The sequence below is a fragment of the Schistocerca americana genome, chromosome 5, assembly GCF_021461395.2.
Source record: "Schistocerca americana isolate TAMUIC-IGC-003095 chromosome 5, iqSchAmer2.1, whole genome shotgun sequence".
In the NCBI taxonomy this organism is placed as follows: domain Eukaryota; kingdom Metazoa; phylum Arthropoda; class Insecta; order Orthoptera; family Acrididae; genus Schistocerca; species Schistocerca americana.
Genome location: NC_060123.1, coordinates 300,515,884 through 300,532,699, shown reverse-complemented (window position 1 = coordinate 300,532,699; position 16,816 = coordinate 300,515,884). Strand labels below are relative to the sequence as shown.

The window sequence follows — 16,816 nt, the reverse complement described above, 5'->3', positions numbered from 1 at the left end:
CCTGGTTGAAGACTATGTTATCCTGTGGCCATCAAATGGAGAAGAGGCTGCAGGATGACATCAGTGAACCTTCACAGAGTCCTTGCTCCTCTCCTCCATTCCTTTTGAAGAATAAGGGAAGCACATGGCATTTGTACACCGATTACTGACAATGGAAAATATCACAAAAAAAGATATCTACACACTGATGCTTGAAAGCAGTATTTCTCAACTACTGACATGAGAGCCACGGACATCAATACAGATTCTCAGTTAACTATGAAGCTTTTGTAAACAGCCAAAAGTTAATAAAGTACACAACAAAAATCTCCATACAGGTGATGATCATAAGCACTGAAGGTTGTCAAAGAGAACTTTGGATCAATAATTGGCATTGAGCAACCACAACTCATCCCTAAAGGTCTGTGCACAGGAAGAGCTGAACCTATCCAGTATGGAAAGCTCAGTGCTGGCAATGAAGAACCATGCTCTATCACCATTACAGACAACAAAGTGGAGCCAGCTTCTATTGAATTGTCAATATGCTCTGGTCTGACCAAGGAGCATCAATGGTGAATGTTGGCTATTTTGTGTCAATTTTCAGTACCTTTCAAATCTTGAGTTGAGTAAAGACAGACCAAGTGAGCCATGGTAAAAAACTGTATCAAAACTGGGGATAATCCACCAATTAGTCAGTTTCACATAGGGTTTCACCAGCTAAATGAGGCATAACTCAGAAGGAAATGGAGAAGAGGCTGCAGGATGACATCACTGAACCTTCACAGAGTCCTTGCTCCTCTCCTCCATTCCTTTTGAAGAATAAGGGCAGCACATGGCATTTGTGCACCGATTACTGACAATGGCACAATATTTTTTAAAAAAAAGATATCTACACACTGATGCTTGAAAGCAGTATTTCTCAACTACTGACATGTAGACAGCTTACTGGCAAATCAAGATTGACAAAGCTGACAGGGAAAGACTGCCTTAATAAGACCTGATGGCCTCTATGAAATCAAAATTATGTCATTTAGGCTTTGTAACATTAGAGTATATGATGGGCAACTAGCTTCAATACCTTAAATGGACAACATTCATGTGACCTGGATGACACTGACATTTCTTTAAAAAAATTGAAGAACATCTAAGCCACCTGGCAACAATGTCACCTCCACCTGAATCTGAAAGAGTGCCTCTTCTGCCACCCAAGAAATAAAAATCTTGGGCCACCTAGTTACAGGTGATGGAATGTGGCCTGAACCAGAGAAAATAAGGCCATAGATCTTCCAACTCCTTGGCACATTTGTGATGGAATTTTCTTAGAGAATGTACTCGTACTACCAATGATTCATACAGCACTTCAATAACAAGCCACATGCCTTGCAATAACTACTGTAAAGAGATGGCAAATTTTCTGGAACGGGGCACAAGAAAGTTCTTTCCTTGTCCTTAAGAAGGCACAATCATCATCTCCAGTATCTTCTCTGTATGTTCTCAATGCTGAGAGAGAACTTCACACTCATGCTAGTGGTTGTGGCATAGTGCAGCTCTAGTGTAAACTCAGAAAGATGCTGAAAAGGCTACAGTTTATACTCTCCAAGTCTAAGATGGATTACCCCACATCTGAAAATGAGTGCCTTGCAGTTGTTTGGACAATCAACATGTTCCAGGTGTACTTATTTGGGAAACTGTTAAAAATTGTGATGGATCACCATTCTCTATGCTGGTTGACTAGCCTGAAGGATCCATTAGCTTGACTGGTGAGATTGACAACGAGGCTTCAGGAGTCACAGTGGTAAATAAATGTGGACAAGGTCACCAACTGCCTTTCAAGGAATCCTTTGGTGGAACACAGCTATATGGATGAAATCTCAGTCATCACTACATTAAATGTCACAGATGCTGAACTGAGTGAACGTCCAGCACTGCTGAAAACCATAAAAGTCTTGAAGAAGGAGAAACTAACAAAAGGAGAACTCCAGTTAAAAAACTGAACATAGTTTAAGAAGACCTACAGTCCAATGGAGCAAAAATAGTTGTTCATCATCCCAGTTCATCTACAGCCAGCTATCGTTAATTATTTCCATGATGCTCCAATTTCTGGTCATCTGGAATTCATGAAGATTCTAGACTGAATCAGATGCAGGTAACAATGGCTCGATCTGCGCCGATCCGTTGGACACTATGTGAGCCACTGTAAGGAATGCCAATGACAGAAGCATGTGCCTTGGGGCGCCTGATACCAATTACGACTACAGCAGCACCATTCCACTTGATTCAAACTAACCTTTGGAGGAAGTTCACGAAGTCAATAAATGGTAATCGATGGACTACAGTCTGCACTGTTTGACTAACCCGCTGCGTTGTCATTAAATCTGTACCTACTACTGAGGCTCCAGGAATTGCAAGGTTTCTTGTAAAACACACCATTTTGAAGCATGCAGCACCATATGTGACAATCCATGGTTGCAGAAAAGATCTCCAGTTGAGACTAGTATCAGACGTAATTTCACACTGTGACATCATCCACAGGATAACAACATCCTACCACCCACAGATGAATGGCTTCACAGAACGCTCTAATAAGATGTTGGCAAATATTCCCTCGATGTACCTTCATGTCGAACAGCGAGATTGTGATAAATACTGGCCATCGTAACACAGCACATAACACAACGAAGCTAGATACTACAGGATTTGCATCATTCTTTCTGCTCCATGGCCGCAAGCCCGAAACAATAATGTTCTTGGTTCAACAGGATGATGTTTAGGATGACTGTGAAACATTTCATGAGAAGGACCAATGAAACAAGACAGCTGGTATGCATATAGTGCCTGGAAGCCCAGGAGAAGGACCGAGAGCACTATAACACCAAGCATACGCCAGTGAGATACGACCCAGCAGATGTAGTATGGATTTTTGTGCCTGTTCGGAAAGGGAGACTATCAGAAAAGTTACTAAAATGCTGCTTTGGACCATATTGTATTCTTGACTGATTGGTGGACATCACATACGAACTGAAGGATTATGACACTGCATCACTGCAACCACAGAGACTTCATCCATGTCTTCCATATCGTATAAAGCTTTAATATTGTCCTGAGCCACAGATCAACAATGAGGGTTTCTCATTCAAGATAACTGAAGGATTGCTCAATGATCATGTAGCTAGAACAGCAGAGTTATCACAGTAAAAATGCGATATCACACAATGTAAAGTCCAGGATGGAACAACAACAGCGGCTACAGACAGAGGTGGGTGTGTACGAGTAGTGCTGTGTGTGTGTGTGTGTGTGTGTGTGTGTGTGTGTGTGTGTGTGAAGTCGGCCTTTTGGACACAAGCTAAATGTATATCAATATTTTTGTTGTGCCTGTCTGTGAATCAATGTTGCCTCTATACAGTAAATATCATGGCGCAGAGGGTGTGGTTACATGAAACAAACCATGGAATCTCTAGTACTGCCATTAAGAGGACCACTGGGGAGATCTAGATCTAGGATGCTGGACTTGGATCCAATGTGAACTTCTGACACAGTGGGTCACCGTACTCCAATGAGAAATTTTGAAATAGCAGGTTACTGTTTCCCCAGGAGAGGGAGCAATGCTGAGAACTGTGTTACATGCAGTGTGTAGTAACAGTTAGCATTGATGGCTGGCATGCTGCGGTTTGTCGTTTCAAATCTGTTCAGCAGCTAATATCTGTCATATAGTATTTACCATTTCTAAAAGTTTCTAGAAATTTCTTATGTCCGTAGTATTTGCATATTCTAGAATATAAAAGCAGCACTCAGGAGGCACTTCTGTTCCTTCTGTATGTTAATCCCTGTAATACGCTGAAGTGACAAAAGTCATGGTATCAATATCCACATATACAGATAGTGGTAGTATTACGTACACAAGGTCTAAAAGGGCAGTGCATTTGCGGAGCTGTCATTTGTACTCAGGTGATTCATGCGAAAAGGTTTTTGAAGTGATTATGGCTGCACAACAAGAATTAACAAACTCTGAACGTGGAATGATAGTCAGCACAAGACACATGGAACATTCCATTTCAGAGATTGTTAGGGAATTTAATATTCTGAGATCTACAATGTCAAGTGTGCCAAGAATACTAACTTTCAGGCATGGACAACACAGTGGCTGAAAGCCTTTACTAGACAACCAAGTAGCGGCGTTTGTGTAGAGTTATCAGTGCTAACAGACAAATAATCACACAAATCACGGTGGGACATATGACAAATGTATCTGTTAGAAAAGTGCAGTGAAATTTGGTGTTAATGGGCTATAGCAGCAGACAACCAACACAAGTGCCTTTGCTAATGAGACGATGTCTCCTGCAGCACTTTTCCTGGGCTTGTGACCATATTGGTTGGACCCTACATGACTAGAAAACAGTGGCCTGGTCAGATGAGTCCTAATTTCAATTGGTAAGATCTGATGGTAGGGCAGCCACACAAAGTCAAGGACCCAGCTGTCTACAAGGCACTGTGCAAGCTGTTGGCAGCTCCGTAATCGTGCGTTTACTGGGGCGTGTACTGAGGCCACTGGTACAAATGAACTGATCACTGACTGGAAATGGTTACATTCAGCTACTTGGACACCATCTGCAGCCATTCAAGACTTTCATGTTCCCAAAAAAATGATGGATTTTTTAATGGATGACAATGCCCCATGTCACCAGGCCACAAATGTTCGTGACTGGTTGAACATCCTGGGCAGTTTGAGCGAATGATCTGGCTACCCAGATAGCCCGACAGAATCCCATTGAACATTTGTGCGACATAATGGTGCGGTCACTTCGTGCAAAAAATCCTGCACCAGAAATATTTTTGTAATTGTGGGCAGCTATAGAGGCAGCATGGCTGAATATTTCTGCAGGAGACTTCCAACGACTTCTTGTGTCCATCTCATGGCAAGTTACTGCACTACGCCAGACAAAAAGAGGCCCAACAAGATATTGGGAGGTATCCCATGACTTTTGTCACCTTAGTGTTAAGTGCTTTCAGCGCCAGGTGTTTTACTTCAATAATGACCCTACTTTTGTATTTGGGCTTGATTGCAGTCACAACCTAACAGTATTATACAGCTGCCTCTTGTTTCAGGATTGTAATTTTGACTAAACCAAGTTATGACTGTTATTAATCCCAATGTCATCTGCTCCTCATCAATTTATGTATTTATGCTTCACCACAGGAAAAGCTAGGCTGCAGAATAAACATGCAAGACACAAAGCTGACTGAAAATGTGGGTTAGGATACAGCAGAAAACACAGATTATACATACTTGATGAGAGGATACAGAGGAGAGTGATGTAGCAAAGATTGATTCAGTCATTAACACGCACAGTCTTTTGTTACAATGGAGACCAGGAGGAGGAACATTTCTTTTGTTATTAGTTTTAAAAACCAAGTAGAGTTAAAATGTAATCCTTATGAAGCATAATGTACAATAACAAAAACTTACTAAGACACTTTTAAAGTGGGTTTACTTCACCACACAGTCTTGAAAAAATCCCTACTTTAACAGAGGTATGTCATTACATTCTGACTCTACAGACTAAATTGTAACATCCATTATAATTTCTAGGGTAAATGTGGATCACCACTACATCTAAATTTTCACAAATGACTTTAACAATTTTACTGCAATACAAAATTATATTTTACCTGGTAAATGTGGAATTTCACAGAATCTCCAGTAAGTATGTATGCATCGGAAGGCATTATTAATAAATTAGCCACAATCATAAGTTCTACTTGAATAGGTGGTATATTGCTATACTCTTCCTGTGGCAGACGTACAGATATCTGCAAAAGAAAATAAACGAGCGAGTATTAAAGTAATGGACACCAGATATAATTTTTTGTACCTGTTGCAGGTAAATTTATGGCAGCATCTAACTACATTAAAAATGTGTAAAAAACTTAACATATGCACAAGAAGAGAAAAAAAACGCTTATTCCATTCCAAATTGAGTAATTTAATAGCTTAGCTGTAATAAAATCAACAGAAAAACACTACTGCATAAAATCTTGTTGCTCACTTCAATGTTCAAACCTTTTACAGTCTACTTGTATTTATGTTCCTGTAACAAAAAAAGATAGATGTCCATTTATTGGAATATTTCTGCAAGATGGAGTTCGACAGCATTAATTTTACTTCTAATAAGTTTTTTTAGTAAGGAGTTTTATCTCCTGTGAAGCTCTGAATCTCTTGATTAATATTCTAAGCAGGAATAACAATATATTGTGTAGTTGCTACTCATCATATAGTGGAGTAGCAACTTCCCTTGAGTACTGACAGTTATTTTCTGATTTGAATAGTATGCACTGTAAAAGGGGAGAGAAAGAAGAGGACAAAATGCAAAAATGAACTGATGGTGATTAAGGATAGAGGTACAGACACTTTAGCCATCTACTGGTAAATGTCGAAAACAAAGCTGGCAGAGGTGCACGGCCAGTGTTGGCATGAAAACTGATTTATCAAAGACTGCTACAGGTAAAATATATTTGAATTACAGCATAAATGATGAACTGTAGCTTCAATTTAAATTATTTACTACTTAAAATGTCATTATTGCTGTAACCCTGTAACTAGGTGTAAAAGAAGCCCCCTTCCCATTCCTACATTTGGCTTGATTAGATTAGACCTACAGTGCCAGAAAACATAATTTTCTAATTGTTAACAAATGGATTCAGAACATCAAGAGGTTGTGCTTATGTTGTAAAGGCACTGTGCAAGTTTGACAAAACAAATGTTACAGTTAATTTCGAAGGTAGGATGACTCCAATCTCTATTAGGTATTAAATGTGAACATGAGAAGCAGTTTCATAAAATTAAGCCAATCACACCTAGTAGTGTGTTTCTTTGATCAAGGGATACAATAATTTCCCCAATGAATTACAAAAGTGTAGCGAAGATACAATGAAAGTTAAGATATCTCAATATAAGATCCCACATCCATGCAATAATACAGGCACCACAACTGTCTTGCAAGACTTAAGCAATGTATCCTTTTAGTCTTAGTCTTCATTCTTTAACATATTGTAACACATATACATAATGATAAAAAAAGTATTCCAAATTTTGAGAGGTGGTAGTGTACATCAAAACAAGAAAAAAAAGTAGTAAATATGGGCTATACAATGTGTACCTTTAGGAGTATAAACAATTGTTCATCTTTGCTACAGTGAAACACACATTTTTTCATAAAAAAAAGTGCTAATAGCTGTTAAGGAATGCATTTCAGGGCCCTTGTTTAATGGTGATTTCTGTTCCTTTTTTTATCCACACTACCAACTTTCAAACCATGAAAATCAAAGAGCTTGCAGTAAAAGAAATGTGTTTTACAGAATCAAAGATGAACAAGTGCTCATATCTCTTAAGGTACGGTATGCATTTTAAATAGCCATGCTGACTGGACCTTTTCTTTTCTTATTTTGCTCATTCTGCTGTCTCTCAAAATATTGGAATACATTTTTTAACATCCTGTATATTGAAATTTATGTATTTTATTTTTTATGTTGTAGTTTTGGTTATAGCTAATTTCAGATGTTAGATAATTGCATTGACACCTTGTAACATTTTTTAATGTACAAGAGTTTGTTTTGGTGGGTATTAGTCTCTTCATTTGTTATCATGAGACAGTACTGACCAGTTCATTTTTTCATATTTTCATACATAGATTTCAGTTAAATGATTATAGACACCTTTCTGTCCCATCTGAAACAGCTGTTAAATTTTTTCTTTAATTTTTCTAATCACAATACAAAATTACAAATGTTTTAAATAATTATTTCATTTCTATTTTTATAGATCTGAGCACAAACTGATATGATCTAAAATTCAGGACTGTAAATATATTGATTAAAGATTAACATTTATGGCACTCGATGTATAAACTCTGAAAGCTCTAAAAATCTTGGAGCATTTTTGGTGTGATCCTATTTCATAAACACAAGACAGTTCCAATAAATAATTGTGACAGTATAGTTGCAATATTCATTGGGTGTGGTCAAAAATAACATTTTGTATATCATTATAAATAAACTAATGCCAATAACAAAAAAACCTGAAGAATTTAATTTTCAAGAAAACCAGAATTCAAAAACTTCACTTGCATCATACAAAAATAAAGAAGACTCCAGGTTTATAATGAAATGTCCACAATGAATTTTTTATGTAAGTTATAAGTAATAATTATGTTGTACTTCTCGCTCTCAAATTACTCTTAAAAATTGTAACAAACCAATTGTTCTGGAGAAATATGTAACTAACAGAACTGAAAATTATTTAGAATATATTTAGAAGTCAAGAACAGTTTAAAAGCATTTGAACCTGTTCTTTTGGCTGTCATTAACCCAGATCTTTGCTATCATTGCAAGCAGTCCTTAGAATGTCATTACTTTTACTTTTGGATTTGATACTTCCTCTCTTTATTTTTTACTTGCTACATTCATCTGAAATGATTTTTTTTGCGACTGATCTGGGCAAGAAGCATCCCATCATTTCCAAACTTGTTAGTTGTCTTCGCAAACAAGCTAAACACCCGAATGTGCCGACCAATCATAAGCAAGTTCAGTACAATTGGCGGACTCTCCCACAGGACAGGTACATACCGTATCATCTGTCACTTGTACCTCACCCCATTTTGGTACCATATGCTACTTCATGTGTATCAAGCTGCATTAAGGTGAGCTTCTAGCAATTCCTTCCTCAGTAATACATGACAGAATCACCGTTTCCCTTCTGTCGCAAGATAAAATACTGGGGGACACAGCCAGGACTATCACACATCCCCCTCGTTCTTCGATTTCCGATGGCATCTCCTGGCAGGGGAATGTATATTTAAAGAAAAGGCTGCTATCTGTTAACGAGAACTGTGAACTAGGTGAGACGTGAAAATCATAGTGAGAACAGTGAACTGCAATAATTATCGCAAACCCCTCGAATCAGTAGTGAATAAACAGTGAAAAAGATAAAAAGCGACACCGTGTGAACTGTGATATTATAATCTGTTTGAACTTTTGTAAGTTTCTTTGAACTGTTGGGAAACAAAATTTATAAATGCTTCTAATTAATCAGTGTTGCATGGCTGAAAGTGAAAGCGCAAATGAAAGTGCAAAGTTATAAGTGTGTGGTCCGGTCCAAAGGGATTACAATGTGTGTGCGCGGTCCAAAGGGATTACACTTTATTTCACCGCTACGAGAAACAGTGCTTCAGGAAGCAGTTAGCAGAGCAGCGTACAGCAGGTGACGCAAATGATTTGGAAGCAACACCTGTCGTCTCCACCAGCTGCAGTCCAACGTCAGGGAGCGGCAAACAGCAGGGATTGGCGTCTGTGGTCGACTATGGCAGCCAAAGACACCCAACATGACCAAAAAAAAAATGCAGTGAGCAAGAGCACCGCTTTGGAGAAGGAGGTAGCACGTACGCTAATCACTTTACAGCTAGCGAGAGGAAGCTAGCATTGACAACCATAGGGATTTTTTTAGAATATTGTTAAATTGCTTTGTAATAATTTATTTAATAACAAAATGTAAAGAGAAAGTGAAAAATGGTACAATCTGAGAAGTAAAGAGGTAGTGCAGCCTCAGGGTAATGAAATGGAAGAGGCAGGGCATGCCAGATGAAACTGGTAAAAAGAGTAAAACAGCATCAGCTGATACATTGCCTACATACGATAGCAGTCAAATTATGTTTGAATTATTAATGGAGTCAGTATCTGGGCAAAAAGAACTAAAAATATGGCTGGAAGAGAAGATAGAACAAGGGCAAACATTTCTTGCTGATAAAATTGAAGCAACAAATGAGGACTTAGCAAAAATTAATTGTGAGTCTAAACATTTAGAGAACAGAGTTGAGTCTCATGAAACGAGAATAGGGGATTGTGAGAAAAGGGTGAAGAATGGGATCAAAAATTAGGTAAGTGTAAGAAAGAGGTTAATCTAAGACTGATAATGAAGTAGTGAAAATAAATGATCCCATGCAAGCTCAATATACTTTTGTATTGTTGGTTAGGGATGAAGTCATTAAATTAAGTAATGATCAGAGCAAAATAAACAGAACTTGCAAAGACACCCATGAAAAACAAAACAAACAAGTTGTAGACTTCCTCTCCAGGGGACACCACCTTGAAGTAGAATTGCCTGTGAGGGCGGGAAGGCTTGTTTGTTTGCGGGAAGCTGAGGGCTATGGCGGCTGTGGGAACCTACGGTCTGTAAGGTCTTAGCTGATGGACCAGACTAAATGTGTCCCACAACAACCTGTCATCCCACATCCATTCCTCGAGCTTTCCCAACTCCTCAATACCCCACCCAAGGTGTGATGCGATCCGTGCCAAGGGGCGCATGGCACATGAGAAGATGTGTCATGAACAGAGACTCAGGGATACTGGGCAACTCACTGAGTAATTAGCCTTGCACCACATGGGGTTTCCATGGTGTGGACCGCTTAGATCCCCAACTCTTGTGGGACCAGGTCCCCCCCCCCCCCCCCCCCCCTGCCCAATCTTCTCAAAGAGAGTCATCTGCACGAGTTGCTCCTGCTGCTAGGTGTTCTCGACCAGTGGATAGCCCTGCTAGATAACTGCCATCCTAAAAACCAAGACTGTAGTACTATAGGACAGTTTCCCTAGGGAGTCTTAGATTCCTCCCTTGTTCTCTTACTGCCTGCCATATTCAAGAGAGTCTATCTGGATCACTGTGCTCTTTTCTTTGTCTGTGAAGGGGTGGGTACAGTGGACTGGCTACGGAAAAGGTGCCCCTAATATAACCGTGGAAGGATGTGAAGCTGCTGGTAAATACAGCGGCTGAGATCTTCAAAACCACAAAGATATTAATCTCGGTGCCAAAAGTCTCTCAAGAGACTCTGATTGAGAAAATAGGTTTTCAAAACCCAAAAGTCTCGACAGAGGATTGGAAGGTAATCAACCAGGAGATTGCACCAAAAGACCAAACCCTTGTGGTGGAAGTCAGAGAGAAGTTCCTGAGGGCAATGCAGGAACAGGACCTGAGACTATTCTTGGGGTTCTCGCAGGTTGCTGTCAGGGTAATCAAAGACATTAGAAGCGACAATGGCAGATAGATGGAGACCGAATGTGCTGCAGATCAATCTGCAACACAGTAAAGGGGCCACTGCTGCCCTGAGTCGCCTCCTGGGAAGACACAAAGTGGGCATGGCCATGATTCAGGAGCCCCATTTATATAAAGGGGCCATATCAAGCCTCAGCAGCACTGGAGGTAAGCTGGTTTATGCTAGAAATATACGAAACTCCGAAATGTGCATTTATGTAAAAAATTGAATCCCCTTCCTGCTGATGGCAGACTTTTGTTCTAGGGTCTTAGTGACCTTCAGGATGCAGCAACATGAAGAAGGTATCACGAGGGAGTTTGTAATGGCGTCAGCATACCTTCCTTATAAGGACAGTGCTCCTCCACCTCAGGAGGTGAGGAAACTGACAGAAGCCTGTGCACAACAGGGCAACCAACTATTGGTTGGATGTGATGCCAATGCCCACAACTTGGTGTGGGGCAGCACCGACACCAACAGTAGAGGTGAGAACCTTCTAGAATTTCTTCTAGCTAATAACTTAAGAGATCCTCAATAGGGACAAGGAACCTACACTTAGGTATATAAGAAGGGAAGAGGTAACTGACATAACGTTCGATTCCACTTTGTTGGGTAGTTATGTCAAAAAATGGCATGAGGCTTTAGAGCCATTCTCGTCAGACCACATTTATATTAAGTTCAATGTTGAAATGGGCATTAGACAGACCATGTTCTATAGGAACCCAAGGGAGAATGAACTGGGAGGCGTATAGGAGGGATCTCGACTTAAGCCTATCGGAACTCAGTACTTCGATAAGGAATCCAGTAGAGTTTGAGGAGATAGCAGAGGCAGTGACTTCTGCCATCATGACCTCATTCCATGACAAGTGCTTAATCACCAAGAAGTGCACGAATAGGAATATATCTTAGTGAAACAACAACTTGGAATCACAGAGGAAACAGGTACGAAGACACCTTACGAGGAGGAAAGGACAATGGGCAGAATATCGGAAGGCTCTTGTCAAATACAATCTAGCAATTAAGCAAGAAAAGCAGTCATACTGGAAGGTATTCTGTGAGGAGGTAGAGGATACAGCTGTTCAGGCCAGACTTCACAAAATCCTCACTTGGATAACCAACTAATCCAGGAGAAATTTTAAGGAAAGAGGATGGGGAGTTTACAAGGACAGCACATGAAACGCTGGAACTACTACTCAAGACTCATTTTCCTCAATGTGCTCTGACAGACAACATAGACCAGGACGAGATCCCTGTGAGATATCAGTTTTCAGGTATTCAAAGGGAGAATGGGTTGACCTTAGTAAAATCCAATAGGTGATAGGAACATTCCAACCGTTCAAGTCACCTGGCCCAGATGGAATTTTTCAAGCACTCCTGCAACAAGCAGGAGTGAACTTAATAAGATTCCTATGCAGGTTATTTAGGGTTAGTCTAGCAGGAGGAATCATTCATAATGTCTGGAGGGCAGTGAAGGTTGTCTTCATTCCAAAGCCAGGAAGAATTTATCATACCAAGAAGGCCAAGGATGTGAGACCAAACACTCTGTCCTTTCTTCTTAAAACATTAGTAAAACTGGTGAATGTGCATGTTAGGGAGAGGAGGTTAACTACGGTCCCTCTACACATAAACCAATATGCATGCCAATCCCGAAAATCATGTGAAACTGCACTCCACTAAGTTGTTGGGAAGGTGGAGAAAGCACTACACTTCCAGGAAATAGCCCTCTGCATCTTCTTGGACATCCAAGGGGCTTTTAGTAACACGACCTCCGAATCCATGATTAAAACAACAGGACTGCATGACTTGGAGACCACCATTTGCAGGTGGATTAGAGCCATGCTTAGTGGTATGCTTAGTGGTAGAAACATAGCAGCCACAATGATGCAAGAAAAAATGGTAATCACAAGGTGTATATGCGGACAAGGGAAAAAAAAATCCTGGATTTCCCAGTTCAAAATTCACTTTCTCCCGAATGAGTACACACTTTATCCGTGTTATTAAGTGACTATATATTTTCCCAAGGAACTGTAAAACTTATCAATCCTTTGAATGGTTAAGTTTTTATACACGGGCGTAGAATTTCCTGACGCTTTAGAAAACGAAACTCAGGGATGAAAACTCCTTTTGGAAAGATTTTTTATGTGCAGCAATATGTGCGCTGCATATTTTCGTATTATGGAAGTATAAATCCGAATTCCACCAAACACCGTATGTTACTTTCCGAACCATTGTAATCAAGATTGCAATGCGCTTTTGTAAGCCAGTCATAGCTAATGTCCCGTGATCCCGCCAGCCGATGACAGCAGATATTCAGACCACAGGACATGTGATGTAGTCAGCTAATAGCAACATCACTGTTAAGTAGAGCGGATACACAAACAGGAAAAGTTAATGTTTTAAATTAATATACATAGTGTTGCTACAAGAAAAGCAAAGCTTTCACATATAATATTGGTCTCTAAGGTTGTCTGATCTACTGGGCTCAAAATACTTCTAAATAGCTCATCATCAAACACTCTGTGATTTAATAAACTCACCGTACACTCCCGCACATAGTTCAACTTGCGTAAAAGGAAATTTATTTTGAAAGTAATACTTTTCAAACCACTATTCGCAATATTTTCCCGTGACCTGTTATAAATAGGTTCGTTTCAGCAGTCGTCAGAGAGCGCCATATAACAGGCACCACCGAGCTTTGGCAGCTGCTATGACGCAGGAAGTCCATACGTGTAAAACATTAAAAGATCTTACATTATGTCACAAAAGTAAAAAGACATCATAGGATACTCCAAGAGCATTGGAATTTCATGAGCCATACTAAAATGGCACATTTAAAGTGTATACTTAAAGAGCACTTTCGTATGTCCGGATTCCCAATGAAGTAGGTCTCGACCTGATATTAAGCTTTTCAGTGTGGGTTTCGGGATGTACCAGTAATGTATTAACTCGTTTTTGATTCTTTATTATGGCATAACGCCTTACGTACTAGAAGATGAAACCGTACACTTGAAATACAACAAGCAGTTGAAATTAGCCAATAGTGTGGAACCAAACACTTAGTTTCAAACACATCGATTGCCTCAGTGTAAAAGATTAATAAAAACCAAATTTCTTTAGCAAACTGACAAAAATAACTTCATTGTTCTACAAGGCGATTAATGCATGGCTGTCAGAATAGTGGAAATAAAATAAAATCTGAAACTAATAACGTATTAGCCTTCCATAATTATGTGAATGTATTTTAAGTCACTTGATAGCTCCCGGCTTAAGTCATTTAATAACTCCCAGCCTCAGAAATCCATTTTGTTTTCATTTGACGTGAGAGCAGAAAACGAAGAGGAAACAGCAAAATCACTAAATGTAAACACAGGTCACGTGGGGACTACACACTTCACTTCTATAACTCAGACTGCTCTGTGCATCAGCTTCAGATCTACGATATTTCCAAACCGGGGCAATACTAAGATAGTGCCCCCCTTCCCTCAAGCGTTTGAGATACAACATCAAAAATTTAAAAAAATTGAATTTTCATTTTGTAATGCACATCTTTCTGAAGAGGCTGATACATAAAACATATATGTTCAAGGAAATGTAAGACATGTTATTTGGTCTTTCACACAGCATTCTTCTATCGCACATCACTGTATTTCGCTCCATGGAATTGAAACGTGTATATTTTGTACTGGATGCCATCAAACAATATTCAGGACAGTGGAAATTAAAATGTCCAGTGGTGCCTCTCCTGCTCCCAGTTTGACATCCTGCCCCTCTTTTTTTAAAAAAAAAAAACGTCGCAGTTAATACTGGATGGGATTATTTGTAATCGGGAGAACCAGAACTCTTCAGAAAATTTGCATTCTTTATTGCCTGTTAGCTAATAACTTTCTGTTTTGGGTGACATAAAATTAAATATAGGATACACAAAACCAGTAAAGACAAGGGACAAGCAATACAGTACACATTTCTTCAATCCTTAGCTCCTAGCATTCTTTCTCTCTAATCTTGCTACAGCTTTACATGGTGTGCTTCCCTTTCTGCGACAGAATCTATTACCTCATCAAAGTTCGTCAAACGTTTTGCTACATGAAAAATCGAAATATCATTGTCTAATACTGCGTAAGCTGTTAATACAAATAGTACCCAAGACTGCTGTGGTTTCTCGATCTGATTACGTCTATTTTGTCACTGTCTGCTAGATAAAAGAAAATAGGCCTTTCTAACACTGCAGAAATTGTAACGCACACCAAATAAATGAGACTGTTTTGGCACAAATGTCATTTTTATAACACGACAGAACATAATTCACGAAGACCAACATAAAATGCTTTATGTTTCACATTTCATTCGTGCGCTCCAGTTTCTCAAGCATGAGATCGAAAAGTAGTAGTAAGAGATTTTTATATAAATTTGGAATCGCCACATTCTTCCCTAATTTGTGTGATGTCCCCGTTTCTTCTCCTTTCTCGTTCTAACAAACAATCTTGTTATGATTAACTCTGGAACTATTCCTGCCTTTGTCAAGGCTTATTCACTGGTTAACTTCACTAACCCTGCCAGAATCACCGGTTTAGTTATCCCTGATTATTCTCCGGGTTGGCGTTGTTATATTCGTACAAACCATATCCCGCACTACTTCCAGAAAAGAATTTAAGTGGCTGCTAGACAGGGACTATAAAATTGGCCCTTACTAGTGTAGCAATCTGGCCAAAATTTTCTGACAAAATTTCATTTTCCTGGATACACCGAGAAGATAATATGTAATCTTTTTTACCTGTTATTCCTGTTAGCCGTTTATTTCCACTCTGGTTGTCTGAATCTATGGATTTCCCTAGTAATTTTAACACCGCTGGTCATTCGCAAACCCAAACAACAACATAATCAGACAGCGACTGTCATTCACTCGTTCGGCTTTACTCCACTCAGCTTGTATAACCCGGTCCCCTTTTGCCTGCAGGAAAGTTTATTTCTAGATGCGACGAGGATTCCCCTGACAGAGACATCACGTACACTATGCACGCATTCAACAATCAACTTACGATTTTTTTTTTTCTTTTTAACTATGGGACCAAACTGCTGATGTCGTCGGTCCCTAGGCTTACACACTACTTAATCTAACTTAAACTAACTTACGCTAAGGACAACACACACACCCATGCCCGACGGAGGATTCGAACCTCGACGGGGAGAGCCGCGCGAACCGTGACAAGTCGCCTCAGACCGCACGGCTGTCACGTGCGGCTTATGATTCATTCAGGAATCAACTCACAGAGGGTGTTCAAAAACCAACAGGGATGTGCATCAAAATCATATGAGTAATCAATAGACCAATGTGTCCTGGATGCTAGGCGCTTTGTGAAACAAGGTTTTTTTCTCCTCAAGAATATGAATTTGGCGTCACGCCACCCTCCCCCCCTCCCTAATAGATCCGGGCCCGCTGCACATGCATGACTCTGGCAGCTTGGGCACGGCAGTAAAATTTTTCCCGGTTGCATATAGCTGCTTGCTGCGACTGCTTACATAGTCAACAGCCACATTTCTGTAGCCAGAAACGGGAGAAGGTACTACTCATATACCACTCAACTGCGTATGCGCATGAGCCCGCTCGTAACTGCTAAAACGAATCTAATGTAAACATTTGTGACGTCACGCCCATCGGAGGAAATTTGTTGTTATGAAGCATTGCATAGTCTTCCTAAAACCTTTGACACATTTTGCTGCTGGCAAACGTTTGTATGAGCAATGTGTTTTGTTGTTGTACATGGCAC

General features: G+C 39.8%; 1 protein-coding gene across 1 annotated transcript in view; it reads right to left on the bottom strand.

The window, feature by feature from the left end:
* Window positions 1-16,816, bottom strand: part of LOC124615603 (nuclear pore membrane glycoprotein 210-like) — a 262,491-nt gene that overhangs the window by 193,263 nt on the left and 52,412 nt on the right. Inside the window, exon 4 of the mRNA XM_047143596.1 lies at window positions 5,647-5,787. Within this exon, the coding sequence (XP_046999552.1) occupies window positions 5,647-5,787 (141 nt within the window). The remainder of the gene's footprint in view (window positions 1-5,646; window positions 5,788-16,816) is intronic.